This window comes from Sus scrofa, chromosome 9 (assembly GCF_054392235.1).
Source record: "Sus scrofa isolate SSC_HxYL_T2T_F1_AM1 chromosome 9, Sscrofa_HxYL_maternal_Yorkshire_Landrace_v2.0, whole genome shotgun sequence".
NCBI classification, from domain to species: domain Eukaryota; kingdom Metazoa; phylum Chordata; class Mammalia; order Artiodactyla; family Suidae; genus Sus; species Sus scrofa.
Genome location: NC_139391.1, coordinates 22,025,927 through 22,051,483, shown reverse-complemented (window position 1 = coordinate 22,051,483; position 25,557 = coordinate 22,025,927). Strand labels below are relative to the sequence as shown.

Sequence of the window (25,557 nt, the reverse complement as noted above, 5' to 3'; positions counted from 1 at the left end):
AGCCTTAAGTCTAGACTAGAGACAGATGTATAAACAGGTGATTTCATTATAGGGTGTTAATGTATGATAAACGTAAGTACCAGTGCTATAGGAGAACAGAACAAAACCTTAATTCTGAATTGGAGGAGGGTCATTAAACTTCTGAACAGAGGTGAGGCTGAGACACATACCAATTAATAAGTAGAACATCTAAAAGAAATTATGTTCCAGCAGAAACAGAGACAAGATGCTGAGTAGAAGGACATGAGCATACCTCCTCTCATGAAAACACCAAAATCAAACAATCATCAACAAAATAGACTGAAAACTACCCAAAAAAGATATTCTATACCCGAAGAAGCAACAGTGAGATGGTAGGCAGGGTGCTTTAGCAATATAAACAAATCCTTTACCAGCCAGGTTGGTGATCCCACAAACTAGAAAACTGTATCACAGTGGCTCTCCCACAGGAGTGAAGCTTCCAAATCCCATGTCAGGTTTTCCAGCATGGGGGTCTCACATCAAGAAAAGGAATCCCCAAACCGTTTGCCACAGAAATCAACAGGGCTTGATCACAGGAGTTCTACAGGACTGGGAAAAATATGAGACTCCACTCTTGGAGGGGGCACACAAAGATTTCACACGCACAGGGACCCAGGACAAAGCAGGGACTTCATAAAAATCTAGGCCAGACATACCTGCAGGTCTTGGAGGATCTCCTAGGGAGGCAGTGGTCAGCTGTGGCTGTGGGGGCAGCACACTGGAGACAGAGGCCTTAGGGAATAATTATCAGCATGAGCTCCCCAGAGGCAGCCATTTTGGGAAGATCTGGCCCCACCCAACAGCCTGCAGGCATGAGTACGAAGAAACCCCAGGTCAGACAACAAACAAGGTGGAGACAGGCTGCCCAAAGTTGTCCTAAGAACACAAGCATCTCTAATCACATCCATCAATATCACCCTGCTCATCAGAGGGTCAAGACCCAGCTGTACCCACTAGTAGCAGGCAATAGTCCTTCCTACCAGGAAGCCAGAACAAGCCCCTGGCCAACTTTACCCATCAGGGGGTAGACAACAGAAGCAGCAGAGGGCTACAACCCTGCATCCTGCAAGAGGAGACCACAAACAGAAGAAGCTAGAAAAAATAAAATGGCAGAGAAATATGTTCCAGAAAAAGGAAAAAGACAAAACCCCAGAAGAACAACTAAATGAAGTGGAAATAGGCAACCTACATGAAAAAAAAATATCAGAGTAGTGATAGTAAAGATGATCCAAGATCTTAGAGGGGAAAATGGAGGTACAGATAGAGAAATTACAAGAACAAAAGAAATAGGATATGGAAAACACAAATACACAAAGATAAATAATAAAAACTACTGAAAAGAAAAATACAGTAGAAGGAATCAATAGCAGAATACATGAGGCAGAAGAATGAAAAAATGAGATGGAAGACAGATTGGTAGAAATCATTGATATAGAACAGAGTAAATAAAAAGGAATGAAAAGAAATGAAGACAGACTGAGAGACCTCTGGGACAACATTACAAGGTTTGAGAAAGAGAAGACAGAGAAAAAGGGCTAGAGAAAATATTTAAAGAGGTAATAGCCAAAAACTTTGCTAAATGAGAAAGGAAAAACTCAAGTCCAGGAAGCACAGTTAGCCCCATTCAGGATAAACTGAAGGAGGAATACACCAAGATACATATTAATCAAACTGATTAAAATTAAAGACAGAGAAAATATTAAAAGCAACAACAGAAAGGCAACAAATGACATAAAAGGGACCCCCCATAAGGTTATGAGCTGATTTTTTGGCAGAGATTCTACAGGTTAGAAGGGAGTGGCATGATATATTTAAAGTGATAAAAGGTAAAAACCTACAGCCAAGAATACTCATCAATGCTCTTGTTCAGTTTTGACAGAGAAGTCAAACTATTGCAAACAAGCAAAAGCTAAGAGAATTCAGCACCACCAAACCTACTTTACTATAAATGCTAAAATGGCTTCTCTAGGCAGAAAAGAAAAGGCTACAAGTACAAACAAGAAAATTACAAATGAGGAAGTTCAAGGGAAAGGAAAACATACAGTTAAGGTACGAAGTCATCCACATGCAAGTATGATATCTAAACCAGCAATCATGAAGATAAGAGAGTATGATCACAGGATATTAGAAAGGCATTTGAAATTAAGAGAAAAGCAACTTAAAACAATCTTGTATATATATAGATTGCTATGTCAAAAACCTCATGAAAACCACAAATCAAAAATCTACAATAGATTCACACACAAAGAAGAAAAAGCAATCCTCAACCCCTAGCCTGGGAACTTCCATAGGCTGCAGGTGTGGCCCTAAAAAAGCAAAAAAAAAAAAAAAAAAAAAAAAGAAGAAAGAAAGAAAGAACGATACGAATCAAACACACACAAACACAACACTAAAGATTGTTACCAAATCACAAAGTACAAAAGAGAAAGATAAAAAGACCTACAAAAACAAATACAAAAAAATTAACAAAATGACAATAAAAATATCCATTTATATAAATGGATTAAATGCTCCAACTAAAAGAAAAAGTCTGTCTGAATGAATATAAAAGCAAGACTCATATATATGCTATCTACAAGAGACGCACTTCAGACTTAGGGACACATACAGACTGAAAGTGAAAGGATAGGAAAAGATATTCCATGCAAATGGAAATGAAAGAAAGCTGGAGTAGCAATACTCATATCAGACAAAATATCTATCCTTCTGAAATTCTTCCAAAAAATTCAGAGGAAGAAACACTCCCAAGCTCATTCTATGAGGCCACCATCACCCTGATACCACAATAAAAGAAAATTATAGGCCAATATCACTGATGAACATAGATGCAAAAATCCTCAACAAAATACTAGCAAACCAAATCCAACAATACATTAAAAAGGATCATGCATCATGATTTTTTTTTTTTTTTGTCTTTTTGCCTTTTCTAGGGCCATTCCTGCGGCACATGGAGATTCCCAGGATAGGGGTCAAATCAGAGCCATAGCCACCAGCCTACACCACAGCCACAGCAATGCGGGATTCAAGCCACATCTGCAACCTATACCACAGCTTGCGGCAATGCCGGATCCCCAACACACTGAGCAAGGCCAGTGACCGAACCCACAACCTCATGGTTACTAGTCAGATTCATTAACCACTGAGCCACGACGGGAACTCCCACACATCATGGGTTTTCTCCCAGGGATGAAAGGATTTTTCAAATCTGCAAATCAAGCAGTGTGATATATACCACAATAACAAATTGAACAATAAAAAAACATATGATCATCTCAATCAGAAAAAGCTTTTGATTCAATACCCATTTGTGAGAAAGACAGTCTCTTTGATAAAACTGGAAAACTGGATAGCTACATGTCAAAGAAATTAGAACATTCTCCAACACAATACACAAAAATAAACTCAAAATGGATTAAATACCTAAATGTAAGACCATACACTATAAAACTCTTTAACAGGAAACATGGGCAGAAAACTCCTTGACATAAATCTCAGCAATATCTTTTTGGACCCACTCCTAAAGTAATGACAATAAAAACAAAAATAAACAAATTGGACCTAATTAAAATTAAAGGCTTTGGCACAGCAAAGGAAACCATAAACAAAATGAAAAAGACAACTCCAAATGGGGAGACCTCTTTGCAAATGAAGTGACCAACAAGGGATTAATCTCCAAAATATACAAACAACTCATGCAGCTCAACATAAAAAAAAAAAAAAAAAAAAAGACAACTCAATCAAAAAAAAAAAAAAAACCCCCAAAAAACAAAAAAACACCACAGGCTGAACATTTAAATAGACACAACTCCAAAGACGATATACAGATGGCCAAAAAAAGCACATGAAAAGATGCTCAACATTGCTAATTATTAGAGAAATGCAAATCAAAACTAAAATGAGGTATCTCCTCACCTCAGTAACAATGGTCGTCATAAAAATGTCTGCAGACAATAAATGCTGGAGCTGGTGTAGAGAAATGGGAACTCTCCTCCACTGTTGGTGGGAATATAAATTAGTATGACTGCTATGCAAAACAGTATGGAGGTTTCTCAAAAACTAAAAACAGAACTAGCATATTATCCAGCAATCCCACTCCTGGGCATCTATCCAGAGAAACCCATAATTCGAGAAGATACATGCACCCCCAATGTTCATTGCAGCACTATTTACAACAGCCATTACATGGAAGCAACCTAAGTGTCCACTGACAGAGGAATGGATAAAGAAGATGTGGTACATATATACAATGGAATATTACTCAGACATAAAAAGGAATGAAATAATGCCATTTGCAGCAAAATGGATGGACCTAGAAATTAACTTACTAAGTGAAGTAAGTTAGACTGAGAAAGATGAACATGATATAACAGTTATATGTGGAATCTTAAAAATGATACAAACAAACTTATTTACAAAACAGAAACAGCTTCACAGACTTCAAAAACAAACTTATGGTTACCAAAGGGGAAAGTGGGGGGTGGAGTGGAGGTTTAGGATTGGCATATACACACTATTATATATGGAATGGATGGTCTATGGACCTGCTATATAGCACAGGGAACTCTACTCAGTATTCTCTGATAACCCACGTGGGACAAGAATCTGAAAAAGAATGGATATGTGTATATGTAAAACTGAATCACTCTGTTGTACAGCAGAAATTATCACAACATTGTAAATCAATTATATTTCAATAAAGCTTTAAAAATGAAGAAAAACACACAAAAAGAAAGAAAGTATGTTCCAGATGTATGGAGTGAAGTGTACAGAAGCCCAGAAACAAGAGAGAAGAGTTTATTATGTGGCTACAAAAAGTTCCAAACAGCTGGGGCACAGAGTATAATGGATCAGAATAGACAGGCAAGTAGAGGGCAGGATGGGTATCGTCTTGAAGGTCAGGACAAGGTACTTAGGGTATAATCTGGTTACCACCTGAATAGTTTTAATAGAAGACCATCAAAATCAGTTTTGTGCTTTAGAAAGACCACTCACTATATATCTACACTGGAAATAAACAGATTTGAGCAGGGCAAGACTGGAGGCAGTCCAATCTGTTAGGAGGCTGTTGCAGTAACTCTAAAACCAGTAAAAAAATACATAAATAAATCACCCTATATCCATATAAGGGAACAGTATATAGCCAGCAAAATTGGTTCAGCATCTCTGTGTATTTTAAAGGACTGATCAGGAATTCAAAAAGAAATCTAACATCTGAGGCAGATCCAGTCAGTCTACTGGTCACGTCAGTTCTATTTTCCAAATGTGTCCTGAATGCGAACACTTCTCACCATCTCAGCTGCTATCACCGTAATCTAAGCCACCAGTATCTCTTGCCTGGTCAGCTGCATTGGCCACTGATTGATCTCCCTGCTTAACATGTCAGACAGCACTTTTGATTCCATACCCCCACCAACCTATTTCTCACACTCTATGTAATTCTTAAAACTGAAATTGCTTAAAAATGAAAACCTGGACTAAATAATCCTTGATTCTTCTCTTTCCTTAACATCTCATATCAATCCACCAATGTATTCTCTTCTGATATATAATTAGAATCCTGCCCCGTACTAAGCCACCATCATCTCTTAGCATCTTATTTCATCACTCCCTAGGTTTTCCCACTCTCATTCTAGTTTCCATCCTCAATGTACAACTTTTGAAGTGAAAATGAGATCCTTCTTTGATTAAAAACATTCCACAGCCCTCTATCATATGGCCCTGTCTAGCTCTATTACCTCGTACATTCCCTGCTTCTCTTCCCCTTACTGTTTCAGCCTTTTATTCCTCAAAGAACACAGTAGGCAATTTTTACTAGCTAATGCCTTGACGCGGCACTAACTCACTTCTTCCAGTTCTCTGTATTTTGAATGTAAAGAAACAAACATGGTCATTAGTAACAAAATCTGGGTCAGGGACCAAGTAACGTAAATCAATTTATTTCATCAAACACTTTATAACTTCGTTTAATCTTGTATAAATCTACCAGTTGGAGCGGGTGGAGATAGATATCTAAGCCTAAAGAGATAGGAGGCAAAAGAATTCCCTCATTAGCCAACCTCTCCCCCACAGCTACTAATATTGAGTCTATTGCATTAACTACTTTAAATACGGCTACCAGAAGTTCCCGTTGTGGTGCAGTGGAAACGAATCTGACTAGCATCCATGAGAATGTGGGTTTGAACCCTGGCCCTGCTCAGAGGGTCAGGGATCTGGCATGGCCATGAGTTGTGGTATAGGTTGCAGACGTGGTTCTGATCCTGGTGTTGCAATGACTGTGGCGTAGGCCAGCAGCTATAGCTCTGATTCAAGCCCTAGCCTGGGAACATCCAGGCTAAAAACCAAAAACAAAGAAACAAACAAAAAGTGGGTACCAGTCCCCTCATCCACAAAAAGAAGCTCACCAGCTACTGACAGTCCAAATCTTTATCTTTAGTTTCTTCATCTATAGTTGAAATAGCTCCTAGCACATTGAGTTTTATGATATTAAAGTCTGGTAAAGTATAACATTAGCACATTTCAATAGAGCTCTCTTAGCTACCTGGAGGTCAGAGCTCAATCACGAGGTGCTTCTTCTAATGGAGGAAAAAGACTGAAAAGTAGATGCAATGGTATGAGCAGAATTTAAACTTGCTTTTCTCTGAATTGACCCCCTGTTGCATCCTGAATGCTAAAACAGACTGATACCCTCTTTAAAAACACATGCAGAACTCTGAATCACTACGCTGTGCACTGGAAACTAACATAATGTTATAAATCAACTATACTTCGAGAGAGAGAGAAAGAGATGAAATCAGTGGGGAAAGGCACATGCATCAAAATGACTAAGAAGAAATTACAAAGGTTAACTGTCCATTAGTTTTATTCTGGCAGACACTTTTCTTTTTTTGAATTTCAATCATTTGGACTCTTTGGGTGACAAGAGAAAACAGTCATCAGGAGCAAGACCCTAACGTTACCCCGAAAGGCCAATTGTTTCCCAGATGCCCACCACCAAAGGACTTGGCCAACTGTGCAATAACACGTGTCACCTGGCTTTCAAGCTCTCTCACTCACTCTGGGTCAGCTCCTTCTGTTTATTCTGGACCCAGGTCTTGGGCAGCACTAGCAGGCATTATTTGAGGGAACAGAAATGCAGCACTTTCTAGGAAATATCCAATCTTATTACTGGTTTGTTTGCCCTAACTTTATGTCTTAACCAGAATGTTTTTAAAAGATGATCCAGCAATGCCGTTCAGGAAATGCATATTTCCAGTGAAAAGCAATAGAGCAGAGCAAAAAGATCTCAGCGTTAGAAATTCTTGTCTACTTCTAATTTCTGTTATCTGAATGACCCTGGAAAATCTACTTGACCTGTCTATACACCTCCGCTTCTTTTTTCATTTGTTTGTGTTTTTGTTTTTCAGGGCTGCACTTTCTGCATATGGAAGTTCCCAGGCTAGAGGTCTACACCTCCACTCCTTTATCTCCACAGTTGTGGATACAGTATTGATGCACATGACTGATGTATGCAAAAATTATTTTTGAAAGTGCCATACAAATGCAAATTTTCATACTTGACCCATTCAACTCAACAAACACTACAGTAACCAGGCCCTGAGCACTGTGATTTACAAATGAATAGGGCTCCAAATGGCCTTTGTGCCAACTGCTGTCTGAGGTCCACAAGGCATAAAGAAAAATCAAGGAAGGAGCCTGAAAGATGACTGCCAGGAACTCTCCTGGCCAGTACATCAGGGGAGATCTTTGGCTTGCTTCAATTTTCCAAAGTCTTCACCACAAAACCCACTGGCTGAAGATTACTATGATTTACATTTTGGTATAGTAACTATTCATGAAGCTTCTACCTTGGACCAGACTCTGTGCACAGCATGTATGTATGGCTTTTCTATAACATTTCATTTTCACATCACATTTGCAAGTTAAAGGTCACCACTTAACAGATTGTTCAACTGAATTTTAGAGAATTTAAGTGACTTGTTCATGGTACAGAGCTAGGAAGGCATAAAGCAGGAATTTAAACCTAGATCTCTCTTTTCTACTCATCAGAGGAAAAACAGAAAAACGAGACTCAAACTACCACATTTTCATAGCCACAAAAGCTGCTAGTGCTGAACCCTGATAGTGGTTTGGGGGGCTGAGTTGCAATACCTGGCTTAGGCTCAAGGTCAAGTACGGCCTCAAAAGCAACCACTGCCCAGTGAATTTTCTGGAAATTGAATCAGTGAGGTAACTCTGCCTCTATTTAGGGAGTAAAAAGGAGGAACGTAGAGATGGACTGACCTGGGAACTGGAAATTTCAAATTCTTCTTCCCCTAAATATTCCATTTCTATAATACAGCATGCAGGGTGCCTGACAGAGATACAGGCATACCTCAGAGATACTGCAAATTCTGCTCCAGAACTACCACAATAAAACAAATACTGCAATAAAGCAAGTCACACAAATTTTTAGGTTTCCCAGTGCACTATTCCAGTAAAATTATGTTCACACTGTACTGTAGTCTCTAAGTGTAAAATAACATTTTGTCTAAACAAAAAAGATGTATAGACCTTAATTTAAAAATTCAGTATTGCTAAAACATGGTAAACATCATCTGATCCTTCAGTGAGTCATAGGAATAGCAGCTGATGTCACTGATGACCCTCACCATAACAAATACAAAAATTATGAAAAAGTGAAATGTTCTGAGGATTACCAGATGTGACACAGAGACACAAAGTGAGCAAATGCTGTTGGGAAAATGGCGCCTATAGACTTGCTCAACACAGGGTTTACAACAGACTTTCATTTTTGTGAAAAACATAATATCTGCAAAGAGCAATAAAACAAGGTGTGCTTGTATAGAGAAAGTGATAGGGAGTTTGGAAGAGCAAGATTAATTTTAGGATCTGAAACCACAGAGGGCTTCATGAATGGATAGGATTAGGAGCTTTTAAAAATGGACAGGATCAGGAGTTCCCATCATGGCTCAGTGGGTTAAGAACCTGACTAGTATCCATGAGGATGTGGGTTTGATCCCTGTCCACACTCACTGGGTTAAGGATCCAGCATTACTGTGAGCTGTGGTGTAGGCTGCAGACAGGGCTCGGATCCCACCTTGCTATGACTGTGGCATAGGTCATCAGCTGCAGCTCCAATTCCACCCCTAGCCTGGGAATTTCCATGTGCTGCAGGTGTGGCCCTAAAAAGAAAAGGAAAAAAATTTAAAAAATAAAAACAGGTAAGATTAGTGTTAGGAGGAAAAGAAAACAGAAGGAATAGTCTTAAGTTGGAGGGGATAGTTCTTTAATTCACTCAACAAATATTTATTGAGGACCTACTATGTGCCAGATATTGTGCTAGGAACTGTTCTAGATTATGGTAAGGAAAATAACAGTGTGGGAAAGGATATGGGGAGTAGCTGGGGAGGAGCGAGCAGGGAGAGTGGAATAGAGATGAGAGTTAGACAGGATGTCAGAGAAGATCTCCCAGAGTGGATGACACTTGAGCGAAGACCTGAATTGGGAAGGGAACGGCTCTGCATATCTCTGAGGCCAATATTCCAGGTAGAAGGGGCAGCAAGTACAAGGGTCCAGGGGCAGCAAGTACAAGGGTCCACATGCACACCTGGAATGCTTGAGAATCTGGGAGGAGGTCAATGGAGCTAGAAAGGATTTAGTTAGTTATCTATTTCTATTAAAATATAGTTGCTGTACAACATTATCTTAGTTTCAGGGGTACCACATAGTTTACATACATCAGGAAATGGTCTCCATCATCCAGCCCCATGCAGAGTTATTACAATATTACTGGCCATATCCCTTATGCTGTGCATTGTATCCTCAAGGCTTATTCATTTTATAACTGGAGGTTTGTACCTCTGAATCCTCTGCACCTATGTTGCCCAACCCCCCCACCAAAGCCCTCCCCTCTGGTAACCATCCATTTGTTCCCTGTATGTATGAGTCTGTTTTTGTTTTCTTTTGCGTGTTTGTTTTTATTTTTTTATTTTTGGTATTTTTTTCAGGACCGCACTCATGGCATATGGAGGTTCCCAGGCTAGGGTTGAATCAGAGCTGTAGCTGCTGGTCTACACCACAGCCACAGCAACGTGGGATCCGAGCCACGTCTGTGACCTACACCACAGCTCACAGCAAAGCCAGATCCTTAACCCACTGAGCGAGGCCAGGGATCAGACCTGCATCCTTCTGGATAATAGATCCATTTCCACTAAGCCACAATGGGAACTCTAGCTTACTTGTTTTTAGATTCCACATGTAAGTAGCTTTGTATGGCACTTGTCTTTCTAACTTATTTCACTTAGCATGATACCCTTTAGATCCATCCATGCTGTTGCAAATGATTTCTTTGATTATTCCCATGGCTGAGGAATATTCTACTGTGTGTATGTGTATATATATATATATACACACAAGGTATATACCACACCTTCTTTATCCATTTATCTTCTGATGGACATTTAGGTTGCTTCAATATCTTAACTATTATAAATAATGCTGTAATGAACATTGGGGTGCAGTATATCTTGTCAAGTTACTATTTTTGTTTTCTTTGGGCAAATACTGAGAAGTAAAACTGCTGAATGAATAGTAGTTTTATTTTTACTTTTTTGAGGAACTTTGATACAATCTTCCATTACTGACTTAGCACCAAGAAGAATGGAGTTTCCAGTAGTATGAGGTGAAACGTGCAAGTATGAATAGAGTCTGGGTAAAGTAAATCGTTAGATTTGGTTGGAAAGTAGCCTAGGGCCAGTACCAAGCCCTGCGATGGAAATAAGATTCTTCATCTTATATTTATGTCAGGATGAACCATGCCGGTTTCTCTAGGAGTCTCTATGCCTCTACAGTTTGAAAGTCATAAAGAATCACGCCATCTTTAGGGAGTTCCTATTTATCTCTCTTAAAAAACACTTCTCCCTCAATGGCATACCCTGCTTTTACTTCAGCTGTTACTCTCACCTTATACCCATGCTCTTCCTATATGTTTCTGTTCTCTCCATTCCTTAACCACCAGGACTGGTAGGACATTCTACCTCCTAAACAATTCTGTCCAAAACCATGGCCTCTACCCTCAGCAAGGCCATTTTCACCTGTCATTGGGCTGGTGGCATTACCTCTTAATAAGTCTTCATGACTCCACTCCTATGGCCCTTTAAATCTTTCTCTAGTAGAGCCAGACTGATATTTCCCAAATAGAAATCTGATCATGTTCCCTCCAATTTTACACACTACAAAGGATCCCAGTGCCTCTGTGATAAAGGACAGTGATCTCCCACTGGTTTACATTTAAGTAATCTTGCCTTCTTTTCTTCTACTACTTCACTTCTTCCCATTCTCCTACCTCCTACACCATGTTTCCAACATTCCAACCTGCTCAAAACTCCCCAAACACAGCAGCTCTATCTCATCTGTGAACCTTCAAACAAGCTTCCATGCACTCTTCATCCAGCCATACCCAGCCAAAATGCTCAGCTTCAGTGAGTTTCTGGGCCTACTGTCCCTCCCTGTTCAGTCCTGCCCTAGCACTTAGCCTGCTCATCTGCCCTCTAGACTCTAAGTAAACAAGAGCAATTATCATGTTTATCTTATTCCACATGATGCCCCTCAACATTCATCAAGTTCTGAGCAGCCAGAAGCAACAGGCACTCATTCCACATTTGTTTAACCAATAACTCATACCAAATGTTAGTTCTTTAATGAAATGTTACTAAGAGCCCTTCATTGGAAGGGATCTCTCCCTCTTGGGGCCTCCAAAGATTTTTAACTCCACATCTCTTACAAATTTGTCTACTTCTATCTTTCACTGAAGTTACACAATTTATCTCTAGTACTGAGAAAATTTCTTCCTTTTTTTTTTTTTTTTTTTAAGGCCACACTTGTGGCATATGGAAGTTTCCAGGTGAGGGCTTGAATCAGAGTTGCAGCTGCCAGCCTACACCACAACCACAGCAACACCAGATCCAAGCCACATCTGAGACCTACACCACAGCTCATGGCAATGCCAGATCCTTAACCCACTGAGCAAGGCCCGGGATCAAACCCACATCATCATGAATACTAGTTGGTTTCTTAACTCACTGAGCCACAAGGGGAACTCTGAGCAAGCTTCTTCTTGAGTGCAGAATCCATGTTCAGTTCATCTTTGTATTTTTCCCTTGATCACTATACACAAGAGCTTATGTATACTCAGACACAAATAAATCTTTCTTTAATGAATGAATAAGTGAATGAATGGGGCTTAAATATTATATTTCAGCATTTCCAAATTGGTCACTTTATAGAATGCATATGCTTTGTTGGAAGTGGTGGGTGATAAATCGAAATAGGTAAGTTGAGGCAAGGTGGTAGGGAATCTAGTTTGCTCAGCTAAGAAGACAGTAATTTGGAAACTGAAGATCTGTTGAAGATTTCCAAACCAAGGTGGTATATTATCACAGCTACGTACTTGGGAGATTAATTTGTTAAGATAAATTTTGTGGTAAAGAAATAGAGTGCTATCCTGCATCCATCCCCCGAGTTTGGTAATAAAGGGAGTGAATCTTGGTACTGGAGGGGATTCGGGTCTTTCTTCGGGGCTTTGGGGGCAAAAGCCTGGAAATAGAAGGCAACTGTTAGGCATTCTACATTGGCCCCTGTATCTCTGGTTCTAACTCTGATAAAGTGCTCCAGGGCATTCCCTAATGAGTCACAATTCATGGATTTAGTTATGGCAGAATTAAATCTCAAGGCTGATCCCTGATTTGTTTTCCAATAGGTTCTCTGACTCTGAGAACACATCATGTTCAAGACTCCAAAATGGGATTTGTGATCAACGCAATCTATTCCATGGCCTATGGGCTCCACAACATGCAGATGTCCCTCTGTCCAGGCTATGCGGGCCTCTGTGATGCAATGAAGCCAATTGACGGACGGAAGCTTTTGGACTCCCTGATGAAAACCAATTTTACTGGGGTTTCTGGAGACATGATCCTATTTGATGAGAATGGAGATTCTCCGGGAAGGTATTATTACAGTTCTCCTCTAGCCAGTAGAGCCTAGTCAAGCCATCTCTTGATCCTGAGGAGCCTATTTCTCTCTTATCTAGGCTTCCTGGCCATGTACGGCTAGCTCTGACATCATAAAGTGAGTAAACACAGAGAGAAAAGCCCCATTCCCTGTGGCCAGGGAAAAGTATTAATGCTGATGTCCAAAAGGTACTCTTGGAATCATCACATCTCCAAAGCATAAACTTAGAAACAGGAGCCTCACATTATCACAGGTCATTAACATTACCAGTCCAGTGGTTTCTCTGTACACATCTGCCACGTTACTCTGTGTATTCTGATCTCTTCTGGGGTATTAGAACTATTCTGAATCAAGAACCATTCCTGGTAATCCAGAAACAGGGCTGAGGTGCTGTTATATTGTTTGTTGTACCTATAGTTAAGTTATAAGCCATATTTTATTTTAGTATCCTTTAGCTAGAACATTTTCTCCTTTCTTAAGGACTAAGTTGCTTTCTTCTCTGACATTTTACCTTTCATTATTTATAAGGAGGAGCCTGAGAAATATGAACTTACTCACTCAATAATTATAGGTCAGCCTCCAGGGAGGTCATCAAGTACCTAGAACTTACCAGCATTCACATCTATCTCAGACTCTAAATTCTTAAGTGACTCTTCACATGAGACTTTTAATCCATGAGGGATAATGTCATTGAAATGCTATTCTGAGTTGTAACAGTGCTGGGTCTTCAGCCTGCCTGGCATTAGAACAGGGTCCTTTGGTGCCCACTGTAAAACCTCAGGTATTTTTCCAGCAGCTCCTATGCTCCTTGTGCTTGGAGAGGGTATGTTTATACTCTGTTTGCAGCCAATCCTGCCAAGAGAAGGTCCCATGAGTCCCTCCACAACTCACATGCTATGTGCCCACTCATTGCACCAGCCACCTTGGTCTAGCTCATCTCCATACTCCTGATGTGAGCTGGAGCTTGTCCCTGAAGCAGCTGTTACTGTCTCACAAGCCCAACGTTTGAGTGACAGCTAGTTCCAAGTTATGCAGCCAAGAAGAAAGCTGAATATTTTCTCTATCCTAGAGAGCTGAAGAGCATTGCTCCAAGCCGGCTGTTTGCCAAAATAAGACTCTTCTATACAGTTTTCTACTTTCTGGCTATTCAGCATATTCATGGCGGTGGGGGCAGGAATACAAGCATTGCCTCAGAGCCAAAGAGAACTTTACATTTGTTGTAAGCCTTCCTAGGGCGGGCCAATGAATGAGCTGGGTCTTAGGGTCAGGCCAAGACCCAGGGATGCATTAGTCCTGTGTGCACCCCTACAGCACCGACATCACCTTGGGATTTGCTCACAGACTCTGCTGACTGCAGTTCCATCAGTTCAAAAGGTTTTCTTGTCATGTAACCAAGTCAGGTCCACAAACCAGCTAGAGAAGAAACGGCTCAGACAGCTCAGCGCTCTGTTCTAGTGGGAAACCCTACTAGATCAGATCATCACTATCTCATTCACGATCCTCCAAATATGCTGGAATGGGGTACATTTAGGACACTGGTTCCTAACCATTTTTAAAACACAAATCTCTTTAAGACCTTAATAAAACTGGTATTATCTCAAGGACAGTATACATAAAATTTTACAAATCATTTCTAGGAATTTACAGTTGTTTAGAGACTTTTCATGCTTTACTAAGACTGGATCCTCCCCCATTAATAAATGCTAAGAACTGGCCTCTGAGGGCATGAGTCAAACTCAGGAAAAGGTGGCTTGCAACTCTTTTGTTTTTTTCAATTAATCCAGTTAGAGTTACAAATAATTATAACTAATATTGATTGAGTGTTGTGTTCTAGGCCAAACACTTAGCTAAATCCTCTACATTTTAATCCTATGAAGTAAGTAATATTATCTCTCTTTTCTAGCTGAAGGCTCACAAACTGAGGCATACAAAGGTTAAATGACTTGCCCAAAGGTAGTCTAATACATGATAGTCAAGATTCTAATTCAATGTCCTCAGCTTCAACTCCTACCCATGTACAACAGCCTGCCAATTACAGCATCAAAATCAAGAAGCCACTATTCCCCAAGAAACATATGTGTAGATACTGTGTTTTTACTTCTCTGGAGTAAACTTGCAGCTTACCTAGAGCAGGACACTCCTAATTGGGCAGTGAACCAGAGAAAATGGGGTGGTTTGGAGCGCCCCCCAAATGCCAGAGTTACAAGAGGAAGATTTGAAACAGAGGAAGTAGGGGGGGGCAACTTACTCTTGCACACATATCTGTGGATTGTTAGAGCGTCAATACGTCACTGTTTTTGAACCTCAAATCTAACTGACTACTATCAGTCCACAATTCTTTAATGAAATCCTTGGTGCCAAGATGTTATAGAACTCTAAAATTTTGACTTTACAAAAGGCTATACAGTCATATAATGCCTTCAGCCTACTGCAGAGCAGCTCCCTAATCCACACGTTAATATTTCTGCAGCAAAACATATGAATATTCACACAAAGTACAATAGACTGTAAATCGTCCTCATGACCACGCAGATCAAGTTCTGTCACGGACACGTTCACAGGAGTCATGTTTTGCTGCCAAGTGAGTTATGACAAAACTTACAGTTTTCAGTGCTTTAAGGATTTCAGAATTATAGACAAGAAATCTATAGACGAGAAATGGTCCTTTACTGTTTACCACATTGGGGATAGATCACAAGTTGGCAGACTATGGTCTACAGGCCAAATCAGGTATGCTTTCTGTTTTTGTAAATAAGGTTTTATTGGAACACAGTCACATTCATTTATCTAGATACTGTCTATGACTATTTCACACTACACTGACAGTGCTGAGTAGTTTCAACACAGACCATTTCCCAAAGCCAAAAATATTTACTGGCTATCCCTTTATAGCAAGAATTTTCTGATTCCCAATACATAGAGAGTCCATTGAGAACTAAGGTTTAAAGAGGCCTTGGTGCTACCAGGGACTGACCATAATTGGGCTAAAGAAACATAATCATGTCAGAAAACATTACCATTAGAAGTCAAGAAAATTTAGTTAGAAAAATAAATGACAGTTACAAACTCTTAAAATAAAATCAGGAGTTCCTGTTGTGGCTCAGTGGGTTATGAACCCGACTAGCATCTATGCGGATGTGGTTCAATCCCTGGCCTCGCTCAGTGGGTTAAGGATCCAGCATTTCCATGAGCTGTGCTGTAGGTTGCAGACGTGGTTCAGATCTGGCGTTGCTATGGCCATGGCATAGGCTCTGAATGGACCCCTAGCCTGGGAACTTCCATATGCTGCAGGTTCAGCCCTAAAAAGAAAAATAAACAAATAAAATATAAGTAAGAGTATTTTTCAAACACTCACTTACTCTCCCTTTTGATGAGAATAATATCTATATTCTATCTCTGAAAACTAAAAGAATTCATATAAACTGGCAAGAGAAGGGAGGATGGGTCTTCTTTCATCGAGAATTACTCTTAGCTATTTCTTTTTTTGTTTGTTTGTTTGTTTAATGTACTGCTACCAAAGATTTTTACAAAAATGTTATCATTTCACAGCTACAACCATGAGTGATACTATCTCTGTGGTTGTCTGCTAGGCAAGAAATAATTACCAGAAATTTAAAGGCTAATTCCAGAGGGAGGATTTAGTGTCTCTAATAAATTTAAAGTAGTTGATGACTTTGAACCAAAATGAAGGTTTAACTTTTCTTGAAATCACTTCCCTGTCAAATACGACATTTCTATTCTACAGAGTTATCATATTTATTTTTCACAAACCAGATCCCTTGACTTTTTACTTTTTTCCAATATAAAACAGATTTCTGCAATGGTTAGGCAGTGGAAGTTCATCTCTTAGCTCTAGCAAGTATATCTGAAGCAGTCTAATAGAAAAGAATGAACAGAAGACCTCAAGTCTAAAGGTTGAGTTTAGATTTGCACACTCTCCAATCTGGTATCGTGCACTACCTCACCATGCTTCAGTTCACTTGCTGTAAAATTAACAGACTAGACCTCATCACAGTTAACAATTGGTAGAAATGGGTTGGTGGCTCATTTGGGGGTGAGCAATGAAACCCTCTTGATGTCTCTTCAAATCAGTAGCAGCAAAGAAAAAAAATTCCTAACACTGACATTTCGTTTTTTCTCCCAGACTGGAACATCCAAAGGTTATCTGCTCACAGGCAGTCTCACCTTTTAAAGCCTTAGAAGGCCATGTAGCCAATGTGAAGTAGCCAAAGCCAAAATACATGAGTTATTTTCACCTCGGTGCTCTATGTTCTAATAGCTCAACTCAATGCTTGCTTAGTAGCCACTGGATAACTGTGACAGAGCAGAAAGATGTAGGACTCAGTTCCATATCCTATAGATTGGTACTTTTGATTTAGAAGTGGAATTAGACAGTTACTTAAAATTGTTACTGAGTGCAAATAAAACACTACATGATAGTCCTTAAACCACTGAAGAGTTAACCAAACTTAATAATTAATATTTTGACAAAGACACGTGATTGGGAGTGAAAACAGGATGGTATCAATTTACAATTTAGGTCCAAACAGATAGATTTAAGATTTTTCTTAGCATTTCTGTATTGAGCATTGGTCTGCGTGTGGTAATCTGGTCACTTGAACCCAAAAGCTAGAAAGTTTTCCATACACATCAATTTTCAGTTAGCTAAATACAGTGAACATGGAGGTGGAAGGAGGCAGTTATAAGAGACCATCTACCAATCGATAAGCCCTAGGAAGCAAAAGCATAGTGTACAATGTGCAGACCTAAGACACACCTACGAGTATGTCTGCAGGAACTGACAGTAATGGTATTGCTCATCCAATATCCTCAGATTTGAAAATTATTGCAGAAATGCTTTTCTGGAAATACAAATAAAATCTTGTAAATAATTACATTAACTTTCCCTCTTATATCTCTCACCATACTCAAAATAATCATAATAGATATAAAGGTTGAAAACTCACCAGGTCCTCGTAACTTCCAGCATTTTGACATTCCGTGAGGTTCTTTGGAAGTTATCTATTTTCAGAATTATTTTAAACATCATGCTTGAAGTATTTTTATACAGTGAGTTCAGCCATTGATAAAGGGTAAAATAAGAAAGATAAACTCAGGTCCTACCCAAATTGCCTCTACATTCCCTAAAGCTGAAGACAAAATTAAGATTAACCAAATTTCTCACTTGGTTAGCAAAGGAAAATTTATAATTTTATTTGAGTGGAGATGAAAATCTTGCTCTCTTTTCAAACAGCCTAACAGTAGAACCTGTTTAAGCTTCTAGAAGTTATTTCAAAACTGTCTTTCATCATGCTGAGGTCAAATCACCTTCTCACATGGGATTATTTTCTACTTCAGGCGTAAGCTTGAAAGTAAAAAAAAAAAAAAAAGTCTCTGAAGAGAAAGTGAAAGAGACAGTGTTTTCGTTATTCTAAGTGGACTATCATGGAAAATTCCAGTGTCACTAATATGACAATAAGTAAATTCTGGAGGACTGGAATCTATTGCTTTTTTGTAGCTTAATATATATATATATATATGTTTAAATGAATAATTATTATATTTTGTTCCTAAGGTATGAAATAATGAATTTCAAGGAAATGGGAAAAGATTATTTTGATTATATCAATGTTGGAAGCTGGGACAATGGAGAATTAAAAATGGATGATGATGAAGTATGGTCCAAGAAAAGCCACATTATCAGATCCGTGTGCAGTGAACCATGTGAGAAAGGCCAGATAAAGGTAAAATGGAGTCTGTGTTTCTTTAATTTTTGTTGTAAATTCAAAAGTATTATCATTTACCATTTTTGAAAAGTTTAGATACCTGTTTTGCCTTTTCCATTGAAAGCTTCTAATGTCAGAAAATTTTTTTTTAGGGCTGCACCTGTAGCATATGGAAGTTCCCAGGCTAGGGATTGAATCGGAGCTACAGCTGCTGGCCTACTCCACAGCCACAGCAACACGGGATCTGAGCCACATCTGCACCTGTACCACTCACAGCAATGCCGGATCCCCAGCCCACTGAGCAAGGCCAGGGATAGAACCTGCATCCTAATGGATACTGGTCAGATTCATTTCCACTGCACCACAACGGGAACACCCAGAAAATTTTTTAAAAATATTTTCTCATTAATATCTTATGATATGTAGTAAACCCCACAAAAGTATTAGTAGTTGGAGTAGCTGAACCAACTAATGAGTCATGCTTACACCCTTTCTACTCATTTAAGCCTTTAAAGACATGCTTCCTGGGAATAGACAGTTCACAATTGGAAATCACATCAATTTCTAATTAACTTAAATATCTATCAAAATCCTACTAATGTAATAGTTTACATCAATGTGGGCAAAAATAAGTAAGACACATTTACTGTCAGAAGATTTATAGTTTAGATGAGGAAAAATACCATGGCCACAGATAAGCAATACCATGTAAAATGTGATGACTTCATTAAGAAAAAAAAAAAAAAAGAGCTAAATAAATTCATACAAAAAAAAAAGGGAGAGAATGCTTCTGAATAAAATGTCAGATTTTTGACCATTAAAAAATGGATATGATTTCAGAGAGAGATGTAGGGAAATGCTCATTTATGTAGAGAGAATAATAACAGGAAAGGTACAGAAGTGGTTGGTTGAAGACTATCCTGGAATAACAGTGAAAAATCTAGGAGACATTGCTCTAAATGGTTACTGTGAAAGAGAAAGTTGAAATGATAGATTGACGCCATATTTTTGGAGAGTTCTGTATGTCATTCTATAGAGACTGACATCATTAACCAGGAGTCTCAGAATAATTCTGACCAAGATGTTGCCATAAGCTGAAATGTAGTAGGTGAAGATTCATGAGTAGAGTTATGAAATTTGAATAAAGAAAGAAGAGACGGGTTAGACGGACACTGTGACCGTGCTGATGAGGGCTCTGAATTACGGAAGAAACAGTGATGATGGAAAGTGGGCAGGACAGGTATTTGAGAGAAACATTACAGAGGTAGCCTCCATCAGCCCTGGCTACAAAGTCTAAAATTTTTACTGCCTGGTCCTTTGCAGAAAAAGGCTGCTGATTCAATATTCAGTGACAGTCTGCATCTTGGCCAATCATTCTGCAATTCAGCTCACGGGAAATTCTTTTTAGATTCACTTATTTAGAATACCAATTGTTTATAATTTTCATTTCTTCACGCAGAAAGATTAGCCTGTATTAATTACCACATGGGAGGCTGTCTTCACAGCAATACATTTTCAACCTATAACTTCAAAATGATGAATGTATGTTTCAAGAGAGTTCTTCATATATACTTTTCTGCCCCCCTTCTACTGGGAATAAATTACCCAATAGAAGAATTTGACTCCCTATTATATTTTTAATACTAATTAATTTGTAATAATGTTTATATAGTCTTTTTTAGTCCCAAATTCTATTTCCCTAACCAGATCTTATTTTTGCTCCATTAAACATACAGTTGACTACATTTTCTTAATACGGTTTAAGATGGTCACTGCACAACTTCATTAATGATATCAACACCTCATGGCATCGTTCAGATTTGTCAACTTAGTGTCCATGAAAAGACAGTCTGGCAAAGGTTCAAATATGTTACTTACTGTTCTTCATAAAGAAAGCACCACTGCTTCCAAGGTGTTCAAAAAGAATGGAAATTAGTCTGAAAGAGAACTGTCACCACCTCTTGTATTCAAAATGAGTGTGAAACAGAACATATATAACAAATGGAAAAAAAAGAAAACTAGTTCTGAATGATCAGAAAAAGTAAGTTGTCACTATTGATTCAAAAAAGAAGACTGTAATATTGGAATTAATCTTCAAAAAGGGCATGAGGTTATTTTGGTTAAAAAACAAAAAAACTGAAATTTACAAAGCGATTGTGAATTGAATCATAGAAAGCACATTTCTAAGAGAAAAAAAAAATGCAACTGCTTTCATTTGCCAGACTGCTAAGAAAGAATCCTTGAGCATTTGAAATGTGCCTCCTTGTGTTACACAATCTAGTAATTGTCCAATGATAGTTTTACCAAGTATGATTGAAATAACCCTGAAAATGAAATTCATGTCTCTATCTGGATAGTTATATGTATATTACTAAGAAAACAGTTAATATTTTTAAAGTGTTCTACAGTTTACAAATTGTTGTTATATTTTATTTAATCTTCAGGAAACTATAAAGGCAGGTATTATTTAAAAAGCATTACTCTGGGTTTGAAGAAACAGGATCAGCTAAGAGACTGCTCGAGGCTATACAATTATTTAGTGGCTATAAGGAAGACTAGAACCCCAGTGCCTCTTGATTCTCAATCCAGTATTATTTCTTCTACATCTTTCAAAATATCATGAACTCTACACAGACCAATAAGGCTCAATATTTAGGAGCATGGCCTCAAAGTCTAAAAGGCATTTTTTGATCCCTCATTTACCCACGTGTTATGTGAACTCTCTAAGCCCTAGTTTTCTTCCCTTAAAAAATGAATAAAGTAAAACCAGCTACTTTATGCAGAGCTGTTCCAATGACTCCATATGGCATGTACTCTATCACCAGTAAAGAGTCAATATTACTATGAAGAATACTTTAGATAGATGAAGCACGTCTAATTAGCAATCCTGCCTCATTTATCTGCTTATTTTAAGGAAAAGATTTTCAGGCCCTTTTGTCATCATTCTCTACTTGTGTTGTTGCAGTGTCAAGAGATAAGCACAAGGGACAGGACAAAACATAAGAAAGGGGTACCAGCTTACAACTGTATTTGGCTATAGATATCTAGACATTATTATCAAAGGTCATTAACAGAGTCAGCATAGAAGACAAAGAATATAAAGTGTAATCACTGCTGCATCTGGTTATTGCTGGTTATTAATCAGTTTTAATTATTTATAGGCATGTTTAATGAATGCTGTCTCTATTCCACAGAGACTATTCATGCACCAGTGGTGGGGAAAAAAATGAGATGTTCATTTCTAAAGAATAACATCTGGGACTCTTTCAACTGTTAGATTATTTCAATCATAGTCCATTGCCTTAAAAAAAAATCAAAAAGATGAAAAGGTATAAAATAGTCTCAGTGACCTCATTCCCCTTCATCGCAAGCAAATAAAAACTATTAGAATAGGAAGGAGTGGGCTAAATTATTGAACCAGATTTTTAACAGAAACAGTCCAAGAGGTGATCTCCAGAAAAAAACTTCATCTTCTGCCCTTCAATTCAAAACAAAATTCCTAATTACTTTTTAACAGTATGAATGGATTTTTGAACCTTAGTACATATACAAGTATTTTTTTTTTTTTTTGCTAGCAATTATTTAACTAGTGGAAGAAAGCCAAGGTAAATCTAGAGAACAGAAGTTCTTCATCTGAGGCAAAGAGAGGCACAAACTCTAGGGAAAATACAGTTTTTTACACAGACATGGAAATATATGTGTATTTACATAGGAGCATGAACACAGGCACTTAACTAAACACAGGTATCTAAAGCTAATTATCCAGAGACCTGCAGTTAATTTCATTTTTGACCTTGCCACCAGCCAATTTTTGGATACTGGACTGGTTGCTTAAACTCAGCCTGTTTCTTTAATTACAAAATAAGAATATGCATATTTATACTACCTATCCAAAACCATTTGAGATAATTTATGTGAATGCCCTTTCCGCTTTGTAAAGCAGTACATCTGAATAAAGGATTGCTGGATTTTTCTCTATGCGAAAAAATAACCAAACCTTTAAATATTTGTCTCAGGTGATCCGGAAGGGAGAAGTCAGCTGTTGTTGGACCTGCACTCCGTGTAAAGAGAATGAGTATGTCTTTGATGAGTACACCTGCAAGGCATGCCAGCTGGGGTCCTGGCCCACGGATGACCTTACAGGTACATGACATCACGATGGCAGCAAAGGTGCATCCCCCCAAAATCAACTCAAAAAAGGCACAGATATGGGAGAAGGGGTCAGATCTCCAAGCATTTCCCATCCTGGTAGAACTGTTTATGCAACAAAGAATTCCCTTAGCAGCAGAAGTCTCCCCAGCAACTATCTGGGCTATTCATGAAAATCTTTAGATCTCAGCCTATATTCCCACGCTTAACCCCAGACTAGATCAGAATCCCTAGGCTTTCCACTGGGCATTTTTAACCCATCTTTAGGATATTCCCCGAAGTTCCTGAGCAGGGCCTCAGTTAACTGTGACTTGAGGTGGAGAGAAAGAAGGACTAGCCAGGAAGACCCTAAAATATGTCATGACATGCCCAAGAACAAAAAGGTAGCACAGAATTAGGTAGAAGTTGCTCTAAAACTCTATTTCTCTTAGTGCTTTGTCTTAACATAAACCAGAAACCTTCAAATAATGAGTTTTTAAATGATGTCAATAGGAGGCAAGGCTCATCTCTGCTTGGTTTTGGGGGGTTTTGTCTTTTTTTTTTGTTTCTGTGACTTTTTGGTTTAGGAGTTTTTCCCTCCAAAAATGTTGAGTAATTAATTATGTCATTGTATTCGCAAGATGCTATTTCATAGCTACTTTGAATCTTTACAATATGACACAGAATATCTTCTACCTTTCCTTCCAATTTTCCAGTAAACATTAAATGCATATCATATGCCTATTTGCCTACCACTAAAATAAAGATATAGAAATAAAGATATGCCCTCTATCTTCAAGAAGTTAATGAAGGAGGCAAAAAGTAAAAATGTGATTATACTATAATAAAAGGACAGGCAGGAAAATAGAACAGGACATTCCAGGCAGAGGGCCACCGTGCAGTACGTCAGGTCATCCAGTATCTTACAATCAACATGGATTTAGCACAAACTCCTAGAGGCTAGATAGAAGATTCTATCATTGGTGTTCGTCTCCATCCCTCACAGGACTAGAGATTATTCATGGTAGCCGTATTAGCTTATTCCAAAAGACTGGGTCTAAAAATCCTGTGATTCTGGGTTGAGACTAGCTCATATTAAGGCGTTGTTTTCAGTGACTGGTATTTATGCCGAAGACTTTTTTTTCATAAAACTACTTAAAAATCTGATTTAATAAAACATCCAGGTGCCCTGTGATAGCATTTGAGTCCTATTTTCACCATTAGGTGATAAGCCTTCTGACACTCTTATTCATCCTGGTGTCCCCCGTCAGCTCAGTGCTGAACACAGAGTCTTCAACAAATATAATCAAACAGAGAAACCACAGCACGTGTGACTGTGTGTACATGTGTGTGTGTGTGTGTGCGCACGCGCACACACACACACGGTGAAAATGTTAGAAAGAAAGGAATCTGATTGGCTCTCTTGTGAGGGAAATGAAGAGCAGTATTGATGAGCTTCACCTTTACACTATTTCTTGTTTTCTAATTTCTGATTTCAACATGGATTATCATTAAGTTGGAAAGCTCTCGCAGATTCAACTATCTCCATCACCTTGAACGCAGATATACAGATGTAATTTTCTGTCCTGTGTTTTGTAAAACTATCGCAATGAACATGGTCTGCTTTTTCATTTATTCAATGGAAAAGTATTGTTACTATTTACTCTGTAACAATAGGCACTGGGAAAACCGGGGCTAAAAAACAGACATGATTCTTGGAGTTCCCATCGTGGCGCAGTGGTTAACGAATCCGACTGGGAACCATGAGGTTGCGGGTTCGATCCCTGGCCTTGCTCAGTGGGTTAAGGATCCAGCGTTGCCGTAAGCAGTGGTGTGGGTCACAGATGCGGCTACAGCCCGATTGGACCCCTAGCCTGGAAACGTCCATATGCTGTGGGAGCGGCTCAAGTAAAGGCAAAAAGACAAAAAAAAAAAAAAAAAAAAAAAAAAAAAAAAAAAAAAAAAAAAAACAGACATGATTCTTATATAACAGGCCATCTTTTGGAGAAGGGAAATTACACACACAAATACACACACACATACACATGCATGGACAATCTTTTAAGTAGTATGAAGTTAAAAGGACAAGAGTAAAAAAATATGAAAATACTAGGGAAGACATAATTTAAATTTGTGGTCATGAAAGACCTCTCTGAAGAAATGAAAATTGGCTGGGACTTAAAAGATAAATACAGAAATAGCTATCCCCAAAAAGGGATGAGAAGGGCACCTCTGGCTGAGGTAAAAGTTCATATGAAGGTCTGTTTATGGATAAGAAAATGGAAAAATAGTGTCAGAAGAGATCAGAAAGGTAGCACGGGCTAGATCATAGATAGTCTTAGAGAACATGTTTCAGACTTGAGTGTTTAATACTAAGTGTGATAAGAAACCACTGCAGAGGGTGTAGTAGAACGAAGAAAATATTAATGGATAAGTATTTTTAATATATCATTCTGCTTGCTGTGAGGGAGAAAAATTTGGATAGGGATGGAAAGTGGAAGCAGGGAGACAGGTGTGGTGGTTACTGCAGGTGGCCACCACAGGCACCAAGAGTTCTTGGTGTCTTGAAGTAACGAGTGCATTGGAAGAGTGGAGCCATACTTTGCAGTAGAATCTGCAGGACACACATTTGTATTGGCTGCAGCAAATATTAAGCAAGGCTGCCAAATTTTTT

The 25,557-nt window shown here is 38.6% G+C and overlaps 2 protein-coding genes across 12 annotated transcripts in view; one reads left to right on the top strand and one right to left on the bottom strand.

Annotated features, from left to right (window-relative positions):
• The window catches only part of LOC102160855 (uncharacterized), a 393,443-nt gene that overhangs the window by 117,274 nt on the left and 250,612 nt on the right, over positions 1 to 25,557 (bottom strand). The gene's annotated exons all lie outside the window — the stretch shown is intronic.
• GRM5 (glutamate metabotropic receptor 5) overlaps positions 1 to 25,557 on the top strand; it is a 523,795-nt gene that overhangs the window by 422,319 nt on the left and 75,919 nt on the right. For all 8 annotated transcript variants that reach the window (XM_084975623.1, XM_021102328.2, XM_021102332.2 and 5 more), the window contains exons 5-7: positions 12,779 to 13,025; positions 18,605 to 18,773; positions 22,772 to 22,898. In XM_084975623.1, the coding sequence (XP_084831749.1) occupies positions 12,779 to 13,025; positions 18,605 to 18,773; positions 22,772 to 22,898 (543 nt within the window). The remainder of the gene's footprint in view (positions 1 to 12,778; positions 13,026 to 18,604; positions 18,774 to 22,771; positions 22,899 to 25,557) is intronic.